Genomic DNA, 25112 nt, shown 5'->3' with positions numbered 1-25112 from the left:
AGTTGTGGTCAACAGCTCGATTTCCAAACGGAGAGCAGTGATGAGTGGTGTTCCTCAGGGGCTGGTGTTGGGACCAGAGCTGTTTAACATCTTTGTTGATGGTATGGCCAGTGGGAGTGAGTGCACCCTCAACAAGTTTTCCAACAACACAAGCTGTGTGGTGCAGTCAACAAGCTGGAGGGAAGGGATGCCATCCAGAGGGACCTGAACAGGCTTGATAGGTGGGCCCATGTGAACCTCATGAAGTTCAACAAGGCCAAGCACAAGGTCCTGCACATGGGTCAGGGAAATCCCAAGCACAAATCCAGGCTGGGCAATGAGTCGATCAAGAGCAGCCCTGTGGAGAAGGAGTTGGGGGTGGAAAACTGATTATGAGCCAACATTGTGTGCTGCCAGCCCAGAAAGCCAACCATGTCCTGGGCTGCATCAAGAGAAGCTTGACCAGTAGGTCAAGGGAGGAGATTTTCCCCCTCTACTCCACTCTTCTGAGACCTTACCTAGAGTACTGTGTCCAGCTCTGGGGCCCCCAGTATAAGAAGGAGATAGACCTGCTCAAGTGGATCCAGAAAAGGCCATGAAGATGATCAGGTTGTTCAGCCTGGAGAAGAGGAGAGTCTGGGGAGACCTTATAAGGCCTTCCAGTACTTAAAGAGGGCTACAGGAAAGATGGGAAGGGACCCTTCATCAGGGAGTATAGTGATAGGATGAGGGGTAACAGTTTTAAACTAAAATAGAATAGGTTTAGATTAGATATAAGGAAGAAATTCTCTACTGTGAAGGTGGTGAGACACTAGCACAGGTTGCCCAGAGAAGCTGTGGCTGCCCACTCCCCGGCAGTGTTCAAGGCCAGGTTGGACAGGGCTTTGAGCAACCTGGTCTGGTGGAAGGTGTCCCTGCACATGGCAGGGGGGTTGGAACTAGATGATCTTTAAGCTCCCTTCCAACCCAAACTGTTCTATGATTCTATGAAAGGATCAGGCCATACTTAATCAAGCTTTATAAAATTGGAGTTTTATATTCACTCATATAGAAAGCATTGTCTTCTTCTGTATATATTTCATTTTTTAAAATCTTTTATCTACAGGGTTAATAAAAGAAATTTTCTCTCTTCCCTTTTTTTAAAATTTTGCAAATAAGGATTTGTATGGCTTCAGTATGAACAAAACAAAGCCACACACAAACACTCATACTCCTAGTCTGGCATCTAACATGTATTGTTTTCAGCATGAACTATTGAAATTAGCAGGTCCACAATGCGTGGGGTTGTGTCAGAATGGCTAGCATTTTCTTTTGAATACAGAAAGGGGTAAAGAGGGAATAGGGTAGCAACGACCTTCACCAGACTTAAAATTGTCTGAAAAATGCAATTACCACTTGAGATACCTGGCACACAGGTCAGAGACATAAATCTGAGACAAGACACATAGTATAGCTTGTGTCACAATTCACCAATTTCTCCCCAGTCACCAGATGTTCTGAAGATCTGACTAGAAATCCTATCCAATGAAGTCATAAAGTTTACCTCAAACTCTAAGTCACAAGCCACACTGATTAAGTGCTGCACAAACTGTCCCTGCTGAGACAGAGAAGTTCAAGCAGAGGGAGCTTCATCTGACCAGCACAGATCATGTATACAGCTGAGTTAGTTGTCTAGGCTCTTCTATAATCGATAAAGAGAAATAGGTTCTTCGAGGTGCAATCTGTCTTATCTTAAATTGGCTGTCTAGAACCAGCATACCAAATCATGCCCAAAAATACACCTTTTCTTATTCATTGGTTATAAAGGGACGCTACAGTAACTTCCTAAGACATAGATGTCTAAGAGTTTGGTGACATGAATCCTACCACTTAGTTTACTAAGACCTTGGAGAGATATTTTTTTCATAATTCACAAACAGAGGATGAAATTAATTTCTCTGCAAGGACTTGTGCAGCTTAGGTTGGCTGTTCATTTTTCTTAACATATTTCTGTAACAGCAGTAATGCACAAAGATGTGAGGGAGACAAGTGTTGAAGCCAATGGTATCTTGTGGAGTTTTTTCCATTTATAGAAAATAAAGGAATGAGGACTCATCCATACAGTGGATGCCTTACAGATTGCTGCCTGATTAGAAGGCAAGTGTGATCCTGAGGGATGTATAACGGTTTTGTTTAAGAAGAGAAAAGGCACATCCCCACAGAGTCAATATAAACCATTCAAGTGTGCTTGGAACTGCTGTGTGTTCTGCATGGACGTGTTGGTATTCACTGGGAAGAATTCTCAAATTTGGTACTTTTTAACACAGCCCCTACTGGCCTACTGGCAACCCTTTTGCTCACTACTTATATAGGGCTTTTTTTTTTTTTTTTTTTTTTTTTTTTACATTTGTTACTAAGGCATTATCTTGGAAAACTGTTACATTATTCAAGAATATATGAGGTAGGAAGTTGCATACTTCTCCAACTCCTACAGTTAGATTAAGTTAAGATGAAAATTGAGTGTCTCAAAAATGGCATTGCTGAAAAAATCTTGTATCCAGAACCCAATAATCTGAATGGTAATAAGATATACTGTACTAGCCTAAAGGAGGTATGAGTGTTGACAAAAGGAGAAGATGAAGTCTTGTGCCTTATTAAGGGCACAGTAACAGAGAGAAAACCAACTTATTTTAGTCCCATTTTTGATGGGGCAGAGCAGCACAAAGAAGTTTCAAAAGCCTTATTCTCCCTGGGAGACGATTCCTCCACTATAAGAAATGCAGATGTTATCAGTATAGATAATTTCCTGATGAGCCACTCCAGAGAATTTAATGCCTTTGCCCACAAGTCCTGAACACAGAATTTCACCCTAAAACTTTAGATTCTTTTTCTTCCTCTTAAGGAACTTCAAAGAAATATGCAAATATAATTCTTGAGCACTTCTGACTTCCCATTCTTCATCTACACACCATCTGTAGAGTCTAAGCTTTTCCAGCCCAAGGCTTGATGTCATATCTTTCTTTAGAGAGCCTAGCAAACATGTGAACCTATACCACAAAACACAGATCATATGAAATTTTACCTTCTCCTGTGGTGCAGGAAAACCATTGAGACTTTGCTGCAAGAAGTTGTCGTTACACACAAAAGCAAGTATTTTATCTGAATTAAAATTATTTCAATGTTAACAAAAAATACCGTTGTATAAAAACTGAATTTAAAAATGAGTCTGTTGAGAGCTAGTCCTATGATATCGCACTCCACGGTATATGCTAGGCTGTTTGTCTGTTTGCCAGAAAGACAGGATATTTAACTTATATCTTGATTTTTGAGATTTTAATCAATAAAAAGTGTTCCACACTCATAATTTAGTGACTTGTACCTCAGTACTATCTTTTTCATTTAAAATTTCTATTGCAAATTTCTGAGCTTCTTAGAAATTTAATAAAGAGACGGGTAAAGTAAATCTTATAAGAGGAGATCCACAAAGAACTTTTCTGTAGTTACCCACTCTACATTCCCTTAAAGTATAACACAACAGATATTTTTTCCCGATTTCAAAATTATGCATGTAAATCTATTTAAAAAGAAATATGTCCAGAAAACACTTACCAATTTTTGGAATTAGATTATTCTGAAGATAGAGAATTTTTAAATCTCGACACCATTTGTCAAGATACTCCAGTTTTTCTATTTCCTGCTGATGTAGAGAGATTTCTTCCAGTGAAAAAATTTCACAGTTGTTATGTTCTGCACGTTTTCTAACAAGATCTTCAGTGACTGAAAGAAACATTATATGTCATATTTCCCTGTAGCCAGTTTCTGCCATCTGACTTACGAACAACTTATAGAAGCATTAAAATCTTTTGTTCCACAGTACCCAATAGATATCCAATAGAAACACCAACAAAAATAAAACCTGCTAGAAAAGACATCAAGTACCAAATAACTCCAGCCCACTCTGCCACAGTAAACATCATTTGTGAAATACACTCACGTCACCTGTAACATTTAGAAAAATCATATGAAAACTGCTGAGTCCTCCATAAGTGTGATACAATCCTTGGAGAAGTTAATCCAGCATCCATTATTTTCAGCATAGCTCGGGTTGGAAATTGATCCATGTACACAAGCAATGCAGTGTTTTGTGCTCTTTTATTTCCTGATACCAGGTGTTCACATCACAGATGGGGGGGGGGGCGGGGGATAGGATGGAGAGAGTAAACTACTTACAATGTGTCATCAGATTCTTCTGCCAGCACAGTGTGCACAGAAATAAGCAGAATAATGTTGAAAATGAGCAGATATTTTTTACTTTTTTCATGCTCGAGGCAAAGCCATAACTAATTCATGCTTATAAAAGTTCATGCTAGAACGAAATTTAATCCTAAGTATTTCTTAGGCACTACCAGCTCATTAGCAGCCAGCAAAGGAGTTTCTGTGGCCAAATAACCCAGAGACCTGAGTTCAGAGTTATCACATTGTAATATTTAATGCCAGACAATCTTTCAAACAGTGAAAAGGCTCTGTATAATGAAGGTAAAGAAATTCTATGAGAACCAGTGCTCACTCTTGAGCTAGATGTTATTACTTTGTTTCCAGATCACTGCACCAAAAAAGAACTAGCATTTTCCTCTCCTTGAGACACAGTGAACTACAGTGAAGTGCTGAATAAAAAACTAGGATTTTATCAAATTAGCATAGGTATTTTCATGATTGTTAATGCTGAAAAAAGACTAGCAAGTCTTTCAAAATGACTCTGAAGAAAAATAAGTAAAAATAAAAAATATACAGACATCTGTGAAAACAAATTTTTCCTGGAATGCATTAATAAAACTATTTTTTCCTTGCTTCTTTGTCTTGGGGAGGTTTTGTGGAATCACAGAGTTTTATTAGTGGTCCTGGAAGGCTGCAAACAATCACATGGACAGGTCAGCTACAAGCTGCGTAAACTACATACCCATACAGCCCAACCTCGCACGTGTCAGTGTAGATCCTCTATCTACAGCCTTTGAGAAAGGGGTGAAACTGTTTTTTTAATATATTATTTACAGATGACCAGGGTTCAATCTCCTTTCTGTTCAACAGAGTTTCATCTGACATGATTTCCAGAATTATATAATGTTGATACTGATATTGATATAAGATGGGATCCTGTCTGCACATAAAGCATATTGGGAAAGGTGTCTTTTTCTTTTTTAATCATGTTGGGAAAGTTTGCTGTATCTGAACAACCAACTTCCCTTCAAAAGCTCATTGATTAAACGTGACTAAATTAATAGAGAAAAGAGAAAAAATGGTAATAATCATGACTAAATATTTCAGTCTTCACAGAAAATATGAAAAACACTGGCATTTCTAATAAGCTCCTTGGCAAATCTGCTGGAAATTAAAAAAAAAAAAAAAAAAGGCCTGCTTACTAATGTGTTTGATGGCAGATCTTTTGGTGCCAATATTTCCAGTGCAAACAGGCATTTTGAGCAAGAAAACATTCGATAAACTGCATACATACATATTGGAGACAACAGTATGCTCTTTACCTGTTATAAAGAAAGAAGTCATACAAACTATTCCTGACAGAGTTTTATTACAGCCACGTTTCCTTTCACTGATGAAAAGAAAATTGAAGTGATTGTTGCAGTGATTATGCAAAAATGTCTACTTTCATTACCAGATGGACTGCAAAGCAGAGAAAATCATTCATGATAGAAGCTACAGTGGAGTTTTTGAGACCTATTTTGGGGACCTGCTGTAGGGAACTGAATGAATATTTGACATTTTGTATGCTATCTTGTTGATTTAAGAGGAATGAGGGAAACAAACAGATTTTTAAATAGAAGCTTTCCTAGGACATTGACAAAACACATTGTAATGTTACTTCTCACTGAAAAGTTCATTAACCACAATATCTGATGTTGTGCACAGTAACAGGAGAATGGACTAGTGACCTGAAAGATCACAGTAACTCCTGTTACTATGAGCACAGAAGGAAATAAGGGATGGCATCAATCAACTGGAGATAACAGATCTTGAAGATCTAACAGCTGGGCTTCCAAAAATTACACATTTTACTCAAAAAAAGGAGCAGATACAAATAAAAGCATTAAAGGAATAGAAATAATAAGCAGGTGGACAGCTGTAGGTATATCAAGAATCAGTGGAGAAACCTTGCATTTCAGAAAAGTGAAGTATTCAACCATTATTTTAAGACTCAAATTCATAGCACGCTGTTCAGAAGAAGCCATTCCCCTTCAGGCAGTGCCTGCTCAAAGGGAACATCTGCCAGCTTCATGCAGAGGGAAGGAGCTCCTTTCCAAAGCACTGTTTTAGCCCAGCAAGGGACTGGCAGTCCGGTGATGGTATACAATCAAAATAGATTACAGGGAAAATCACACATGAAAGGAATTCCCCAGTAGCTTTCTTCTTGAGCAATATGCATGAGCACTCATGTCTTTTAGGTCATACTGCTTTACCTCTAAAAGATTATGGATTCATAATTAATTGGATGGTGTATTTTAATTGCATTCGGGGTTTTTTCAAGTCTCTTATAAAGAAAGCATCTGTGTTGGCTACTTCTACCTAAAAAAAAAAAAAAAAAAAAAATCACCTGGTGTTGGAAACGTATAACTGCAGAGAAAGGACAGTGCTGATGGCTCTAGGCCTGGACATAAACCATCCTGTCAAGCATCTCCCCTTGCAGGGGGCTGCCCCACGCATGGGGAGGTCCCCACGTGGGCCACCCCACTGCTAGGCCTCTTGGGGTCTGTTTCAGGAGACAAGCGCACCCCTGTGTTGTTCTTGGTGAAATAAAATGGGCTGTTGGTGCCAGGGAGGAATGAAACCAGATAATCCATCCAGGCGAGGAGCGCAAGGGAGTCAGGAAGGGCGGGGGGGGGTGGGGGGGGTGGGTGGGTGGTCTGGGGGAGTTGGGGGATGGCGAAGGGGAGCGAGTGGGGGGAGAGGGAACGTGGTGGCCAGGGAGTGGGGCATGTCCTGGAGAGGAGGGAAGGAGCCCGGGGGGGGGTAAGAAAGGGTCTCTCGGCGACACTCACTCCGCACCATGGCCGCCCTCAGCGTCCCTCCGCCGCCGCCACTCCCGGACGCCGCGGCGCTGCCATGGCAACGGGGCCGGGCGGGCGGCGGCGGCCTCGGGCGGTGCTGAGGCCCGGCCGCCCTCCCCCGGGCCGCCACCGGCAGCCTCCAGACAGGTTTTGTGCTTTTTCTGCAACCACTTTGACGTGTCCTTATGCCAGAACGGTCAGAAGCGCTCGTGTGCCTGCCCAAGAAGCAAAATGGCTTTCGTATAATCCGAAAGTAATTCTGCTACCCTGGCTGCTCCTGACTCCTTTCTTTGTCTGGGCGGTGATATACAAAATGACTCTTCCTCAGGCATACAGCTTTTGTCTATCATTTGTCTGATACTTTTGTCCATACTTTGTATGATACTTTTGTCCTGCTCCTGCATATTCATCAACTAGTTTGCCTAACATATTTTGGACAGAAAGCATGTTTTCTGTTGTCTATGGAAGTGGACTGTTACTGTGATTCATAGAATCACGGAATCACTTATGTTGGAAAAGACCTTTAAGATCATTGAGCCCAACCGTAAAACCAAACACTGCCAAGACCACCACTAACCACGTCCCTAAGATCCACTTCTACACATCTTTTAAATACCTTCAGGGGTGGTGACTCCACCACTTCCCTTGGCAGCCTGTTCCAATGCTTGACAGCCCTTTCAGTAACGAAATCTTTCCTAATATCCAATCTAAACCTGCCCTGGTGCAACCTGAGGCTGCATCCTCTCATACTGTCACTTGTTACCTGGGAAAAGAGACCAACACCCACCTCACTACAACCTCCTTTCAGGTAGGCGTAGAGAGCAACAAGGTCTTCCCTCAGCCTCCTTTTCTCCAGGCTAAACAACCCCAGTTCCCTCAGCGTCTCCTCATAAAACGTCTTCTCCAAACCTTTCACCAGCTTCGTTGTCCTCTGGACAAGCTCCAGCACCTCAGCATCTTTCTTGTAGTGAAGGGCCCCAAACTGAACACAGTATTCGAGGTGGGGCCTCACCAGTGCCAAGTACAGGGGGACAATGACCTCCCCAGTCCTGCTGGCCACACTATTTCTGATACAAGCCAGGATGTCATTGTCTTTCTTGGCCACCTGGGCACACTGCCGGCTCATATTCAGCTGGCTGTTGTCCAACACCCCCAGGTCCTTTTGAGGACACTTCCTCACAGGGAATGCTCCTGTCCTCCACTTTTTACCTGGGAGATTCTCTGAGCAGGTCACTGCTTCAAGATATCTCTAACCACTTTATTTAACTGATAGATCAGGTCAAACATGAACCTGAAATTTGTCATGCTGTGGACACGGATATTATGCCCCCCTGCAGGCTCCTGTGACTCTCCCCCCTGCCATTAGCATACTATAACTTCACCCTCTGTAAAGTTACTAACAAATCTAATGAGTAAGAGTTACAGCTGGAGGCCTCGGGCAGCTGCTCAGACAGCTGCAGAAATTCTCATGTCTGACATTTTCTATTTTGCAATTAATATAATAATGTAGCATTGCTTCACATACTTGATTAAACAGGTTCCAAACTGTCAAAGTTTTGTCACACTAACCCTCAAAGAAACTGGATGGGACTATATGTTTCAAGCATCACTGACGAGCTTTATGGAGACCTTCATCTAAACCTGACTTGCTGACCATCAGTTTGAGTTCAATCCAATTCAGCAGTGAAGAAGTAGTACAGTATAGTGTACATTTGGTCACAAGATAAGTTGATGTTTTTTTCATGCTTAGATTTAAACTCTTATTTTCTTCTTTGTAAGTTCATATATCCTGTTCATTGCCATGTCATGCCTTGATCACAACTCTCTAACAGCCCTTATCAGTTACTCCAAAACTTCAGTTACAGAACATGAACTGCCACAATTGTCACAGTTGAAATTGGAAACATCGGGAAAGTCAGCATGTATTAGACACCTCTTTGCTAACACAGATCTTCATTAACCTAAAGGTTAAATCAAACCTAAAGGTCATCTTCTGTGAACAGAAAATTCACATGTAATTATAAATAAGGCTGTAGGATTATTTTTAAGTGTTCAAATTAATTTATTAAATAATTTACCTCTGATGTACTACATGGAACTCACCACAGCCACTCTGCAACTCACGATTGACTTAAAAAGGTCACAGATCAAGATAAGGACAGGGAGATCACACAAAAATTACTGTCATGGGCAAAACAGACTCCATTTGGGTAAAATAATTTAATTTATTGACAATGAAGCGGAGTACAATAATGAGAAATAATAACAAATCTAAAAACATCCTCCCTCCACCCCCCCTTCTTCCTGGCTCAGCTTCACTCCAAGCTCTTGCACTTGTATGTCCTGATTTAAACCAGTTTGTTATAATCAGCATATATGTAGGTCCTGGTGTGGCAAATTTACTTAAGATATAAGACTACTTGTTTGAGCAGGTAACTTTTCAGCTGTGATGAGCATAAAAGAGGTATCCTCTGTATACCACTGACTGAAAAGCTCTTGGAGAGTATTGTTTTCCTCTTGTGAAGAACAGCTTTGTTTATGACTCAGGGCTAAACTATTCAGGAAGTCAGAAAGCAGTATTTTGGAGCATGAGCTTGCAACGCACTAGTCCTGACCTGGTTGTCTAGTACACATGCAGCAAAGCTAGATGCCGAAGTAGGAAAATCACACTGGTTTCTTGTCCTTAAAACTGCAGTCTCTTCAGAATGAGGTTTATAATCCATGACCTTGGTTTTATTGGGAATAGTGACATAGTGACAAAGTGTAATACACCAGCCTTGAGTATGCAAGGTATTGTGATGCTCAAAATCTCAGATTATCATTGCAGTGTGGCTCTCCAAATTGTGCCTTGTTTTTAACGTAGAGTATACTCAGTGTAAAGGCAAAGAGGTCTGCCAGATTGTCTTGTTGCCCTTGGGATACATTGAACTCCTGAACCCTGACACAGATTCAGAAGCAATGTCCTTGCTGAGCTTCACTTTCGCCACATAAAAATTCACATAACCCCAAATACTTTTATTCTTAGCAACATTTTATATTGTACACACACAGAAGAATTTTGTAATGCATAGAAAATTAAATAATGATAATTCATAATTCCAGCACATACACACGCTTTCAGCATAGAGGCCTACATGTGAGCTGCTCTTACAATATGCTTCACTGAACAAAATGTTTGCAGCCTGTACATCACCAACACAACATACATACACAAAATTTGATGTAACTTACAGGTATGGTGTTGTACAACCTTTCAATAGACTTTTGCATTCATTTATTTAAAATTAAATACAAATTTTATATTTACATACGTTGACCTTATTGTGCTCATTATTTTAATGCAGATAATTTTCACTCAAATTATGTACTAAGAGTGTTAAGTAGCACAAGCCTGAATTCTTAACTTGAAACAATGTCCATGACAGAGATAATATAGTGAGCCACATTACAAACAGGAGAATAGAGTTGAGAAAGAAGAAAACCAGTCCCATCTGGCATGTCTTCCCTGAAAAAATTCACTTTACTGCTTTAGTACATTACAAATTGATTTGATAAATGCATAAAGCAATGCATTATAAAATATATTTCTATGTCATGACAAAAATAAGCGTTATAGCATTATTATTACAGTGCATAAGAAGTATTTTGAATGTGTTCACTCCATCAGTACATACTCATGTAAGGTGCTACAGCCCCAGGAAATTGATATCCATGGACAAATCTTAAGCTGTTAAAATGCTGCAGGTCAGTCTTAGCTGGTGGAAATCAGCTGATGGATACCCACTCAGAACCTGTATCGATGTCTTTCTACTTATTTCCTAATAAATTATTATTGGTGTTGCTGCTGCTGTTATTATTACTACTATTACTATTACTATTAGTATTACTATTACTAATACTATTACTATCACTATCACTATCACTATCACTATTACCATTACCATTACCATTACTATTACATTCTATGGTGGTAACAGTTACTTAGTAACTGTAACAAAATGAGGCTTTCATATTCAACAAAAGTATAAATAAATCCTCTCCCAAAGAGCACACAACCTACAGGGCAGGACAGAAGCTCACAAATAACTAATTCATTGAAACATGTGCAATTCCTAATAATAATCCTCATTATTGTCAACACCCTCAAATGCAGGAATAAATGCAAACAGGAACAATTTTGCTGATATGTAAATGCTAGAGATAAGGGAAAAGAAAAAAAAAGCAGCATGAGAAACCATAAAAGGGAAACAATACAAAATGAAATAACAGTTTTGCTCAGTGTATGTTAAAATGCATAGAAGTTTATAAATCAGTGCAGCTAATTCACAAAAAAAAAGACATCAAGGAGCAGATTCTGCAGAGTTGGACTAGATGGCCATCACTGTATTCTGTACCAGTGTGGTTTATTCCATATCATTTAAATAAAAAATGTTAACCTTTGTATGGTTTGGCTTCTGTGAGTAATTCTTTTGGGAGAAATACAAAACAGACTTACTCACAGACTAAGGACATTATAAACTAAGGGATGCCATAAATATTATTATCGTGCTTGCTACTGTTCCCTTCAACATGAACATTCCTGCTATAAAGCACTGCATGATATATACTCCAGAAAGACCCTGAAATTCAGCTGAACACAGCAAGAAATAAGAGAATATAAGACAAGTTGTAGTGATAAAACAATAATAGTAACATACAGTATGAGATAATGCACAGGGTTATAAATCTGTATCTTGAAATTCTCCTTTAATTTTCCTTTTACAGTAAGGTGCTATATTAGAGTAACAGTGTAATCACTGTAGACAGAAACATAAAATTCTAGTTGTTTTCCCTGTTTGTAGATGTGTCAGTTAATCATTAATCAACAAGTGGTTTTACTTTGATAGAATTAAATTTCACAATTATCCTAGGCTTGATACTTCAGTTAAGAGAAGATGCAAATACTAATTACCACTGAAAGTCTGGATTTAAACATTTAGGTTAGAAAATCTCTTCAATTTTTTGTCAGACAGATTCTGGCTTCAACTTTTCATCCAACGCAATTGAACATAACATATTATTGTGTCTCTTTTCAGAGAATCAATACAAAGTTTGCTTTTGTGTTCATTGGAATATATGGAAGGCAACTGCCAACGCCAAACAGTTTGGTCACTCAATAGAATGTTAATTCAGCATTAATGAATATCATGGAGGGCAGATTTTAACAGATTCTGAGCATCATATTTTTAGCCCTTGAACTCCAATTGCCAAATTGTCCCAGAACTTCCCTCTTTCCAGGTCAGAAGAATTCTAATTTACAGTTTATATTTATTCATGGGCAGATTATAGCAATTAATTTTAGACCAAATTTTTGGCTAGCTGAATCAGGTTTTTCTTCACCAGTTTACAGTGAACTAACTAGTTTACAGTGAACTCAGGTTTTTTTAGTTTTCAACATAATTGCTTCGATCACTGCAGGGTAATTGCAGTCTTAGACTTTTCTCTCAGTACAGGATTTAATTTTTCAGATTATTCTTCCAGGTGTTTTTTTAAACACTGAAGATCTCTATAGTTCTTTAATTTTAAAAGTGCATTTAGTAATGGACCTGCTATAAGTAGCAATAAAATAGGTAACAAAATATGTATACATATTACACAATGACATTTACTTTCAGTTGTCTCCAGAGTTAAACTAAATAAGGAAGCAGCATTATTTAATACTGACAAAATTTTAAAGTGTATTAACTACAAATAAATATGAGGATGAGTTTTGTAACATTGTTATAGTTACATAATACATCACTTTTATGAAGAAGAACATTATTTTTGTCATTTATTGAAATTATAAAACCTGGTCTTGTTACATCAGGTGGTCTGTCTATATGTCTTTATATAAAGTCAATCTAATGCACTGAGCGAAAGTAAATTACTATGCAAAATTGGTAATTTGGGTGAAATTCCCCTCTTTGACTCTTAACACTGAGCTGTTGATGTTTCAAAATATAACCAGCAAATATTTACACTTTGAAAGAGAAATGTACATTTTAACTTAATTTCAAGTACCCTATCCATCATTGAATCACTTGTTCAGATTTTTGATGCTAGAAATACAGCTATAACCTGCTTGAGCTTGGTTTAGACATAGAGTTGGACAGACAGCGGTGTTAAAATTTTGTCGATTCTTTCTTTCACCAAAACCTTTCGTTTGTGAGCTTTTTCTGCAGAGTTTTCAAATCCCTGTCATTCTGCCTGCCAGCCTGATCGTATGCCGTGGGCAGACTTAGCCCTTCCACAGGCAGGATTTCATGTCTGATTTACCAGCTGGGGCTGTGCTAGCATTGCTTTTAGCACAACAGGGGACAAGCAGACTAGAAGCAGCACCAGTTATGGAATGATTTGGTGGGCAATAGCATCCTCACACATTATCATTGTTTTGTTGCACGGCAAGATGAAATCCATGCTGTCCTATCTAAACTGGCATACAGGCAGATACTTTAAGAAGCAGATTATTAAAAGCTTGGAGTTACAAGATATCAGGTTTTGGTTACCCACAGGTTGTATGTGTAATTTAGACTCTGCCTTAGCAAAGATCCAAGCTGAAAAATAGGGCTCAGTGTTTCCAGAGTAAATACCTGCAGGTTTTGTATTTTTTGTACGGGAATCCAGGTAATTCAGATTCATTGCTTCTCCACATCCTGATTCCTGGTTTTCTGAAGAATGTTTTCCTTCCAATAATATTTCTTTCTTCCCTTTATCTCTTTTCTTAATGCTCAGCATAAAGGCCAAATGCAGTGCACACAAAAGATGCAATAAAGCTTCTGTCACTCAGTCACTATCCAAATTCATTATCTTTGAAATAATGTTGTTACAAGATATTAATATATAAAGTATGGGAAGACATCAATTTCTATAAGAAATCTGTTTTAATGGGGATTACCAAACACTTTTTACCATGAGTTTATTATCAAAATGCATGTAGGACCCCATGCCTACTTAGGATTTAATTGACATAAGTGACTAGAGGTATTGCAATCGTTTCACAACTGCTTTCAGATAGTCACCAAGGCGTATGGTCTCACTCATTTTGACCAAAATAAGAATAAAGCTAAAATGAATTGCATTTTGGTGGAAGAATACTAACATTTTATTTTTTTTTTCCACAGGAACATGTGTAACGATGGCCATAAGGAGATGTCAAGTAGTTTGATCCTGAAGAGCTGAGGAAAATAATATTGAGGAGGAAGAAAAATTAAAATGGTTAGTAAACTGATTTTGAAATATAGAGAGGTAACAACTCTAAGTTTATACAAAAGGCAAGAGACAATCTTGTTTTGAAATGCTGGAGGTCCTGCCTCACAGTATCCTGTGACAGTCTGTATTTGGTTTACTCCTGCTAGGCAACAAGTCCCAAGTTCTCCACTCCATCCTGTAGTATCTGCTTTGGTTAACATTGATACTGGCTTTCAAAGTCAGAGTCAGCTTTAAAGCTCTAGTGTTGCAGCACTTACATAAACAGTCCCACTGGCTTTAAGACGTGCCATATCTAGAGTCCACTGCTTGGCACACTGGATCAGTAGGATGTATTTTTCATCATAGGCTTTAGTAAGTCTGCAAAGTGATCTAAAGCCTGCATACCATTCTGAAATGCTCAGGGTGAACATCCTCTTTCTGAGGACTGACTGAAAGGTTTTCCAGGTTGTGTCTGCAGCTGTGAAGGTGTCTTTAGATCTCAGAAGCTGAACTGCACTCATCTAGCAAACTGATGAACGAGGCTGTTTTATCCACACTATAAGGAATGCAAACCGTGGCAGAGCTCCACTTAGTTCTTTCTTCTAATTTTTATTTTTTCAAAGTAAAGAGATAAAGGAAATAATGAAGCCAGGACTGGGATGGCCAGCTCCAAGTACAAATAAATTAGTGCTATTGTTTTAATGGTCCTGAGCTGCACCCAAACTTAGAAATGTTTGATAAACAGAAACTAGAGACTGAGGATGAGGCTTGACTGAAAAATAATAGGGAAGAGAAGAATCTGTGTTTTCCAGATATTCTGGACTGATACGTGTTGATGCTGCTTCACTCCTTCAGTGGAGTGCTACCAAGTTAGAGCAGTACAGCACCTGGCACTACCATTCATTTTAAACTTGGAAAAAAGGAGGACTTGCTTTGCCCGTTACTGAAAAACATGTTTTTTTCTGTGCTGAAGCACAGCAGTTGTTTAACAGCTTACACTCTTTAGCAGCTGTTGTCAAACAATAAAAAATATTTCATCCAAATAAATTCAAAGAGGAGTTTTAGACAGCAAAGTGGAGTAATTTGCAGTGAAAACTGGCAAGGGTACTGCAGCTAAATCTTCATTAACAAAAAGTCCAGGGAACCTTTCTGGCATGCTTGAACCTTGTTTTGTAATAGGGCTCACCCCAAAATGTAAAGGAATTCTTCATAAACTTAAACATATACGCACCAATTATTCTTTCTTTCTTTCCAGTTATTTCCTGGAGGGAGAAAAATAAAGCATACATTTTTGTATGTCTTGATTTAAACCATAGTTTGTTATAGTGAGTATATATGCAGGTTCTGATTTGCCAAATTTACTTAGGCTGTAGGACTACTTGTTTGAGTAGGTAACTTCTCAGCGGTGATGAGCATAAAAGAGGTATCCTCTGTATACCACTCACTGAAAAGCTCTTGGAGAGTATTTGTTTTCCTCTTGTGAAGAACAGCTTTGTTTATGACTCAGGGCTAAACTATTCAGGAAGTCAGAAAGCAGTATTTTGGAGCGTGAGCTTGCAACACGCTAGTCGTAACCCAGTGGCGTTGATTTTATTTGGAATAGTGACATAGTGACAAAGTGTAATACACCAGCCTTGACTATACAAGGTGTTGTGCTAAGACCCTTGGATGCTCAAAATCTCAGATTATCATTGCAATGTGGCTCTCCAAATTGTGCCTTGTTGTTTCTAATTTCCAATATACTCAATGTAAAGACAAAGAGGTCTTCCAGATTGTCTTGTTGCCCTTGGGATACATTGAACTCCTGAACCCTGATACAGTTTCAGAATCAATGTCCTTGCTGAGCTTCACTTTTGCTACATAAAAATTCAGATAAGCCCAAATATTTTTAGTCTTAACTGAATTTTAGATTTTATATGCTTAGAAGAATTTTCTGCTGCATAAAAAGTGAAATAACAATAATTCATAAATCCAGCATATACATACATGTTTTCAGCATGGATGCCTATGTATGAGTTTGCTCTAAAGATATCATTCAGACCTTCTATATTGTAAGTCTTTTACTCTAGGACTTAGAAGCTATAGCTCTGTGCAAAACTTTGAAATAAAGCAATCTGAAACAGCAACATTAGCACCTTAAATTAACTCTTCAGAGTGATTTAATACTTCTTTCTAAGACATTTATCTGACTACAGTAGAAGCCAAAGGCAGAGCTCTGTTCTGAACCTAATAGTGCATTGCGTTACTGGAGCCAAGTCATATCAATTCTGTAGTCCCTGGAAGGTGGTAATGTGGCTAGCAGCATAGTTAGCTGTTTTCATTTTTTGCAGTTGAAAATAAAGGCTTCGTTTGGTGGCCTGGGAGTGGAAGGTTTGAAAACACACCTTTGGATTCATAATAAATTACTATCCTTGCTCTGTGCCTGCATATTCATGTTATGGCATATTAGGTTTATCTTCCTTTCCTGATAAGGTGCTACAACATTTACTGCACATTATGAAAAAGCAGTTTTTCAAACAAAACAGAATACAAATGAATACAAGTCAGTAAGAGGAAAAGACAAATCCTCCATCTGTAACTTCAGATCATGCCTTCTACCTTTTGACAGGAAAACAACAGAAGGATTAGCTCCTTCCTCTTCTTATTATAAAATTTCTAAATTCCTCTATTCATTACATGACACTGGAGCCACTTACCAAAACTTGGCTGTTTTGAAAGATGTGTCAAGGCTGAAGAAAGATGACACAACAGCATCTTGGGGAAAAAAAAGAACTGTGAAATCTAAATGCAAAATTCTGTAACTGATTGAAGGTTACATTCTGTCCCCATATGCCCCCATATTGCTCTTATTAGCATCGGTAAGAGCTGTGGGTCTACATCCAAGGATGGATTTAATCCTCAGATGTAACTTAGTAAAATATTATGTGTTGAACATAAAGAAAGTCTGTACTTACAAACTAAAATTATCAGCAACAAAGTGGCAGGCAATCCTCCCAGAATATATCTGAGAACAGAACAATACCCATAAACGTTAGAAAAAAACAATGGATGCATATTGGGTTAATAGACGTGAAGCCTGGGTGGGAGGAGGAGAGAAGGTTCTTGCCAATGAACCCTCTGAACTCTGGTAGGTGAACTGCAATTTGAAACTTAATTAATTTGAAAATTAATTACTTAAACTATTGATGATAATCTCCTAAAAAGACAGACCTCAGCATTCCCAGACTGAGAGAAACACCTATATTGGTCACTTAGAAAGATATGGCTCCATTCTGATTCTTCTCAGCCTTTCAAAATCCCTGTCCAAGCACATTTGACAAAGTAATTTTCATATCTGCATATGTATTTCTTATTTTTGTACATATCTATATAGCTCAGATATTTGCCTGCATCAACTACCACATGAAGATATTTTCACAGTAAGATATACCTAACTTTGAAAATGTGACCCTTAATTTATTTTTATTCACCAGTTGAAACTGAGTAAGCATTAATATCAGAAACAACAAAGAAAAGAAATAAAAATTACCTTGTACATACTGAAATGATTAAACATGTGTTCAGTACAACCATCTGAAAAAGGACATTTTGCACTGCCCTGGATTCTAAAACAAAAATCAGGCAAATAATTTTCATGAGTTTTCAGGAAAGTAAATATATGACAGCAGGTATTTGCAAAGACTACCTTCAGACTGTGAGGCCAGTCTCTTCAGTTTCTTTTCAAGAGAATTTGCCTAGAGTGTCTGAAAGCAGAAACCTAATTTTTATGCTCTGGGTGTCTCTCAGGAGTCTTTTTCCCCCATGACTGTAGAAACATTGTGCCCTCCATGCTCTCAGAAACCAAGCATTTCTGAATAATTGCCTGTTTCTGGTTTTGTTCCCATGCCCTTTCCTCCATTTTCCTCTTCAATACACTTTTTTCTTCTTCCATTTATCATTGATAATAGGAGAGGAAAAGATATGAGCAGGGAGGACTAAACAAGTCAATACCAATTTTAAGAGTTTTAAATTTTTAACTACTGATGTAAAATGTATGTTTCAGGAAATAAATTATATTCTTCAAGGGGCCATATCAGTATTTTTAATGTATTTTCACTTTGCCCTAGAAATGAAGCGTATCAGAATAAGAATGTAACATACCTGCATTGCTCAAAGTCTCTTCATTTGCATTTCTCACAACTGTAGAGCAGGATTTTGAAGAACAAAATGGTTTCTTGGGCTGAAGAAACTCGTCATCTTTGGTGAGAGAGTCTCCATTAGATGAAGGAGTTTGCCTTTGTGGCACATGACTATCATATTCAGAAGAAAAGTCAGAGTCATCTACAAAAAATGCATATGTAACTGAGATTGTACAAAAGAAGAGCTTTGAGACTTGTGATAATGTATTTGGGGTGGGGGGAGGGAAATTAATTACTTATTCACAGAGAAGCTTCCAAATTGTTAAGAGTAGGGAATTAGCTGGTTCAATGTATGCAGGAGAAAAAATGCAGAGTAAAGACAGAAATGCATAGAGAGTAACATAATGAAGTTACTAAAACAGACAGGTGAAAACAGACAGTGCCAGATATTAATGACACCAGCATAAAAATTGTTGTTGATGACTTTGTGTTCAAATTCAGTCTAAAAATGTCTTTTTTGGCACAAAGGTCTTTGTGGACTCATACTCTGTTTTAATTGCAGTAGCTCAATTCACCACTTACAACTCTGTTTTTCATCTATCCTTTACCTGCACATCTTGGCAGGCAACCCCTGCAAAATGCATAGAAAGAGATACCCAAATCCCACTAAATACAGACTGCAGTACTGCATCTTGATTAGTTGGTTCCTGGTCAGGGCTCACCAATATCACTCTGACTGACTTCTGGATTATTGCATCCATTGGGCCAAGGATCGTCTACGTGGGAGGAATCCATATTGCTGAGGACACTTCTGTTCCTCCATGACCTGGAGGCACCAAGATTTAACAATCTGGCAAGAGAGCGACGGATTTTCTTCCTTCGCCTGAATACACTAGAAAGAAGAGACATGCTGTCAAGGAATAGAGTTAATTATTCTTGTTGAGCAAGGACAGAGCTCTAAAGCTTGCAGGACTGACATGAAAGAACCAGGTTCTGGGTGCTGTTCCTAGTTCTGTTCTTGACCCTGGGAATGTCACCAAGAATGACTGCTGTACCCTGCAATAATGTCAGGGAATGTATTAGCAGCACGGCAATATATCATGCCGTTGTGATACTGTGATATTGTGATACCAAATGATACTACAGTTTTTGGGCTCTGATAATGGTCTGAGTGGTCTCATGCTACCCATGAGCTTTACTCTACCATATTCCATTTGGTGCAGCCTGATTCCACTGTACTTCAACTTTTTTGGACTACATTTTATATACCTTCCTAAGCTGATGTTCTGAAATTAAGAGAGATTTTTCCCTGAGTAAGAATCCAAGGAACAAACTTTTTTATTTTTATATATATATAAACACTCTTTTTTCTTATTCCTTATCATGGTAACACCCCATTGGCAAAATGAGCTGTAGCTCTCCTTTTTCTTTATTGGACACAACTCTGATTACAGCAGCAACTGTGCACTGAAGAGTTTTTGGGTAGGAAAATTAGTCATGACTGAAAATCAAGTTATTTCTATCACGACACTCTCTAAACTAAATGAATTGAGATGCTCCCATTAAGAAGCAATGCTGATCTCATGCCATGCAAAATGTAGACAGCCACACAGACCCCTCCAAATAAGTCCAGAGATGTGGAGGCAATTGCCAACATTGAGAAAAACCTGCATATAGTTCACTTACCGAACTAAATTCTCTTTATATGTAACACTTGTCTGGGATGGTGTCAGTGTTATGTTGCCATCTTCATCGGACAGAAAACTGTCTTCTGTCAGGATGTAATAACCATTAGAAAGCAGTCGAGGGCTGCGGCGACATGTGGAAAGCAAGCCTCTCAAAGGATTTGTGGAACAACACTCATAGGCAGGGTCACCATCCAAAAAGGCACAAGTATAACTGAAAAGGAGAAATTAAACTCTCTAATTTAATTAATGTCTAGACAGAGTAAACCCATGATTTAATAATAATGAATTTACATGACCAGCTGATGGAGGCTGGTAATGACATGGAGCTAAAATATGTGGATAAAATGATATTACTTCTGGACCTAGGGAGTTTCAGCCAGCTAGAATGTGCCTGCATCACACTTCCCAGAGTTTCAGATTACAGAAGGGCTTCATGCCAGATGGAGCATTTGATGAACGCATGGAGCCAGCTTGAACTAAGAACTGCATGGTGTATTTCTGTGGCAGTGCTCTTGGCCAAGGAGTCCTGCCAGATCTACACCTATCTGGAGCTGTCAGAGGTATTCCAGTATTTTGCTTCTCTGAGTTACTCTGTATGGCACAAACCTGAGTGCCTCTGAACCAGCCAGGATTTATTTGCTTTTTATAACCTACCCATATTTAATGAAGATTCCAATATTAAAGGGTGGCTACAAAGAAGATGGAGACTCCCTTTTTACAAGGAGTCACATGGAAAAGACAAGAGGTAATGGGTACAAGATTCCAATTGGACACAAAAGGAAAATTTTTCACAATGAGAACAGTCAGCCACTGGAATAATCTCCCTAGAGAAGTGATGCATTCGACATTGGATGCTTAAGATTCAGCTGGACAGGGTGCTGAGCCATCTTGCCTAGACTGTGCTTTTGACAAGAAAGGTTGGACCAGATGTTTCTTGAGATCCCTTCCAACCTGGTATTCTGTGATTCTATGATAATATTTAAGGATACATGACTTTTAATTCTCACAAATCCTAGCATACCATGCAGCTAGAACCATACGAGATAAAGTCTACACATGGTGAGAACTTAATCCAGTACTGAAATACAATTGACTTTGAGATCAAATATAGCACACAAAAATACACTATGTGGTATTTAAAATAGAAGTGACTAGTGACAGAAGTGAAAGAATCTAAATGTTGTAGACATTTTACTCAGCTCAAGTAAAATTGGATTTACGTTTACTTCTTTCTCCTCAACACCTTTGAATTCCAAGTGGTCATGTAGTGACGTCCATGGGAAGAAACAAAGACACTGAATTGATTCAGTGGCTGACATGGGTTTCAGGAGCAGGTTTAACTATCCCATATGGCATGTCACAGAAGGATATGATAATTTCAGTGGAGGGAGAAGCAGGTGGAACAGAGATCCTCCCAAACCTTGTAACTGAAAAGCCAGTGCTTCAAATCTCCATAGAAGTACTTCTGAAATTCCATTTAAAGTAGCAATTAAATTAATATCAGCGCTGTAATTCTAAGTGGCCCAAGAGGGATTTTACAAAATCTCCAATAAAATAAAAATAAAATTAAAAAAGTATAATTTTCCTCTATACCTTGGAAAAATACGCTGTGAGAGGCTGCGTCTACGTTCTCTATTAAACGCTGTTGAACCTGCAGAGGCAAAGGCCAAATAAGAAGGAGTCTTTATCATATCCACTGACAGCTCAAACTGTTGACAGGTGTTCACTGACAGGTACCCTGTGCATTTCAAAAAGATCGTAAAAGAAACTAAAAAGAAAAGGAAATTAGGGAGAAATTAAAGGAGATAAAACAGAGGAAAGAATAGGGGAAAGACATAGTGTTTATAGGAAACTCCTCTCAACCAGGAAAACACAAAATCAAAGGCAATCATAATCAGATACTTGTACTCTTCACAGTTTACAACCTTAAGAGAAATAATTATGGACAGAAATGCAATAGCTGGTGTTTTCCCAGAAATGTGTTTCATGACAAAAATAGTACATGTACTGGCAATAGATATGGAGTAGAATGGAAGGGCTACCATTACCATAAAAATATGTTTTTTAGATTAAGATTGCAGACATAGCACAGCAGGCATCGGGATAGTGACAGCAGTAAAGATTTGACAATATTGTGGCAGGAGACTAAGGAAATAGGATTTGTCTGGATTACCATGGCTCAAATCTGCGAAGTGCTGCCAGATATTCAGCATCTGACAGAATCAATTTTACAGAATATCAGCAATGGCTATCCATAGGGAGAATTTAAATCTGTTATTACATAGAAAGATAAAAGATATGATCTCTCCCTATATTACCTTTCCTCTCCTGTATCTTTGAAGCATCATGCTTACAAAACTGTTAGTAAATGCCCATCATTCACCTACGAAAGGAGATAGGTCTAAGGGAATTTTTTTTTTTTAAATATTCAGTTATGAGCTGAGGCAAAGAGAAAACATGAAGGTCAGTGTTTCCTCTTTGGTAACCTTGTTTCTCCTCATTCGGAGCTCAGTTGTCAGTCACAGCCTGGACATGAAGGCTGACTGAGCCTTGGAACCAGGCACGGTCACCAAAGGAGGGAAGCAAAACCTTCCAGGGTAATTTTTACAAATCAGTCCTATTACCCTACTCCCATACACAGTTTCTCCTACACTTTGAAAAAACTCCACCTTTCACTTTATCATGATAAAATTACGCTCTAACCCTTGAAAAAACAAATTAGGGAGGAGACAACTGGAAGAAACTTGGTGGAGGTACAAAGAGATAAAGTAGCATCAGTCAGGATGTCACACAGCAAGTTGTACAAAAAGTGAGAGCAGTGGTGTATTTCATAGCCAGACATGTTGTAGACTTATTTTTTTTCAGATACAATTAGCTCCTGAAAAAATATTATACTCAACACCAAGAAAATCAGCCAAACTCTAAAAGAAAATACAGAAACAATTTGACAGGTGGTCTGTAGATATGGATATAAACTAAAGCCTGCAAAATCCAAATCTTATCAATCAAACAAACCCCCCTCTACAAAAGATTTTTTTAAATTTAAATTTACTTGCTCCTGGTGTTGATGCAACATGTGATAATCCATACATCTTGAAAAGGACTGTTCCGTACACTCTGGGATAACAGCTAATATAGATTATCTGTAAAAGAGTTTTAAAAGAAACAGAAGTATGTTTTATTTTGTCTTGTTTGAAAATTAGGATGTGTAAGACAGTATCATCAATATACATATTATTAGCTATAATATATTCTCATTTAGGCAAGAGTGATTGATTATAGAGCAAATTTGCTTTAAAAGGGATGCAGAAGTATACCTCAGCATCAGTTAAATCTATGACAAGTCTTCAGTAATCTGAGAGTGAAACTTTCCAGCAACTGAAACACATAACAGTTGTATTGCAAGTGATTTTCTCAGTTATGACAATATAAAGTAGCAACCACTAAAAAAGAATAACTTTTAAGAATAGTAGTTTACATATAGGTATTTCTTTCATTAGGAAGTGTTGACACATACTGATCAAAGTGGCAGAACAAATCACAGTCCTTCTGTTATTAATTGAAATTGTCTCATAAATTTTGCAAGGTATGTTTCTGAAGGACGCTTGTTTATCTGCCACCCTCCACAGAAGTAAAATTTAAAGTAAAATAGGAAAAATTGCGTTTTAGACAATACTGCACAGTGTTCTGCTTTCATTTAATATTCTGTCCCATTTCTGGGCTATTAATAGCATGAGAAGCTATAGTAACAATATAAGCAAGCCAAAACAAAGTATCTCAACCACCACCACTGTAGAATGAAGCAGTAGTATTATATCTGTTATCCACAAAATGAGCATCAGTACAGAACCTTAAAATTATGAAATGAGAAAAGACCAACAGCTTTAAGAATTCTCACGAAAAGTGAATCTGAGGTGAACGCGGCACTATTTTATGTCAAGAATTTAAATAAAAATTTAAGGCAACACCCCCTGTTGAATTTCAAAACACCCAAAAGCTCATGTCATAATATAAACAGGAAGTCACTGTCCAAACCAGTCAGTTTTAATTACCTTTCCCTTCAAAAATCAAATTAATCTTTAAGCCAATGATGACCTCAATTGGTATCCAGCAATCCCCTGTCTATGTTTACATTCTAAATATTTACCTCATTATGTACCAAAATATAGTACGAACCATAAAAATAGCTGAAGCTCAGACAACCAGTTTTATTCTATCGCACCTAACAAATGCAAGTGTCCACAAAGATAGTTTTATTTGTTCACACATATCAGTCATTTTTTAAGAGCAGACTAGGCTTTTCTCCCTGCAGGTAATGAACAACATTCACAAAAATACAAAACTTCCTGAAGAGCAGTACAGAAATGAATCCAAAGCTTAGTTATTCCTTAACTGACAAATATATTGCGATAAATATGTGTAAAATCTTCCAAACCTGGAAAATCCATTTCACTATTAACACATGTATGCACAAAAGTTTCTCATCATCAACATGAGAGCCTCTGAGACGGTAAGTGGAGGGTGCTCCTCCTGCAGCTTCTTGGAAGAGATTAGCTCTGGGTCTTCAGAAAGGCAGGTCTACTAACTCCAGTTTCCTTTTGAAAACAGCCCATGCAATCAGCGGCACAGAGGCAGAATGAGGTCATGTTTCCTGTAAAGTAGCCTCCCATCAGAAGCATTCATTCTGAAGAGCAAACTGAAGGTTAAGATTAGCCCAGTGAACACACTTGCAGGCTGTTGCAAAAGAGAAGATACACTATAAATAACATTTTGCTCCGATTATGATATGGAGAACAAAGGCAGAACCTTTTCTCATAAAGAAACATTTTTTTGTTTCAGTTTACTTTTCCACCTCACTCAGAAAACTTTAAAGTGGTATATCCTAATCACTGAATTTGCTGAAATACCTGTGAGCCTGTTTGGCTTCCATGTAGGAAGATGATCCAGCTACCAAAAAAATTTGTGTATAACAACAAGAGATTTTGCAAAAGCACTGTTAGACAGAAGATGCATTTGGTGACAGTTCAGAGTTGCTTCAGTTTAATCGTCAAAAACCTTATTGCTAATATAAATCATGCAAT

The 25112-nt window shown here is 38.2% G+C and overlaps 2 protein-coding genes across 4 annotated transcripts in view; both read right to left on the bottom strand.

Annotated features, from left to right (window-relative positions):
* Positions 1–7054, bottom strand: part of DNAAF11 (dynein axonemal assembly factor 11) — a 37619-nt gene extending 30565 nt beyond the window's left edge. For 2 of the 3 annotated variants that reach the window (XM_033011794.1, XM_033011793.1), the window contains exons 1-2: positions 3958–3999; positions 3568–3735 (exon numbers count right to left, since the gene is read on the bottom strand). In XM_033011794.1, coding sequence (XP_032867685.1) covers positions 3568–3735; positions 3958–3979 — 190 coding nt within the window. In that variant the 5' untranslated portion in view covers positions 3980–3999. Of the gene's footprint in view, positions 1–3567; positions 3736–3957; positions 4000–7007 lie in introns of those variants that run through there. The other variant, XM_033011792.2, reaches the window with a different exon arrangement.
* Positions 7055–16917: 9863 nt separating this feature from the next.
* Positions 16918–23169, bottom strand: TMEM71 (transmembrane protein 71). Its single transcript, XM_033011724.2, has 8 exons — positions 23084–23169; positions 21625–21682; positions 20030–20242; positions 19066–19235; positions 18366–18545; positions 17755–17830; positions 17180–17229; positions 16918–16997 (listed from the first exon to the last, which is right to left on the bottom strand). The coding sequence occupies exons 1-8, from the start codon at positions 23121–23123 to the stop codon at positions 16918–16920; spliced, it is 867 nt and encodes a 288-aa protein (XP_032867615.2). The 5' UTR covers positions 23124–23169.
* Positions 23170–25112: the final 1943 nt, after the last annotated feature.

Source organism: Tyto alba, unplaced genomic scaffold, assembly GCF_018691265.1.
Source record: "Tyto alba isolate M040663 unplaced genomic scaffold, T.alba_DEE_v4.0 Super-Scaffold_9, whole genome shotgun sequence".
NCBI classification, from domain to species: domain Eukaryota; kingdom Metazoa; phylum Chordata; class Aves; order Strigiformes; family Tytonidae; genus Tyto; species Tyto alba.
Note: the sequence above shows the minus strand (reverse complement) of the source record. Positions and strands in the feature narration are given on the sequence as shown.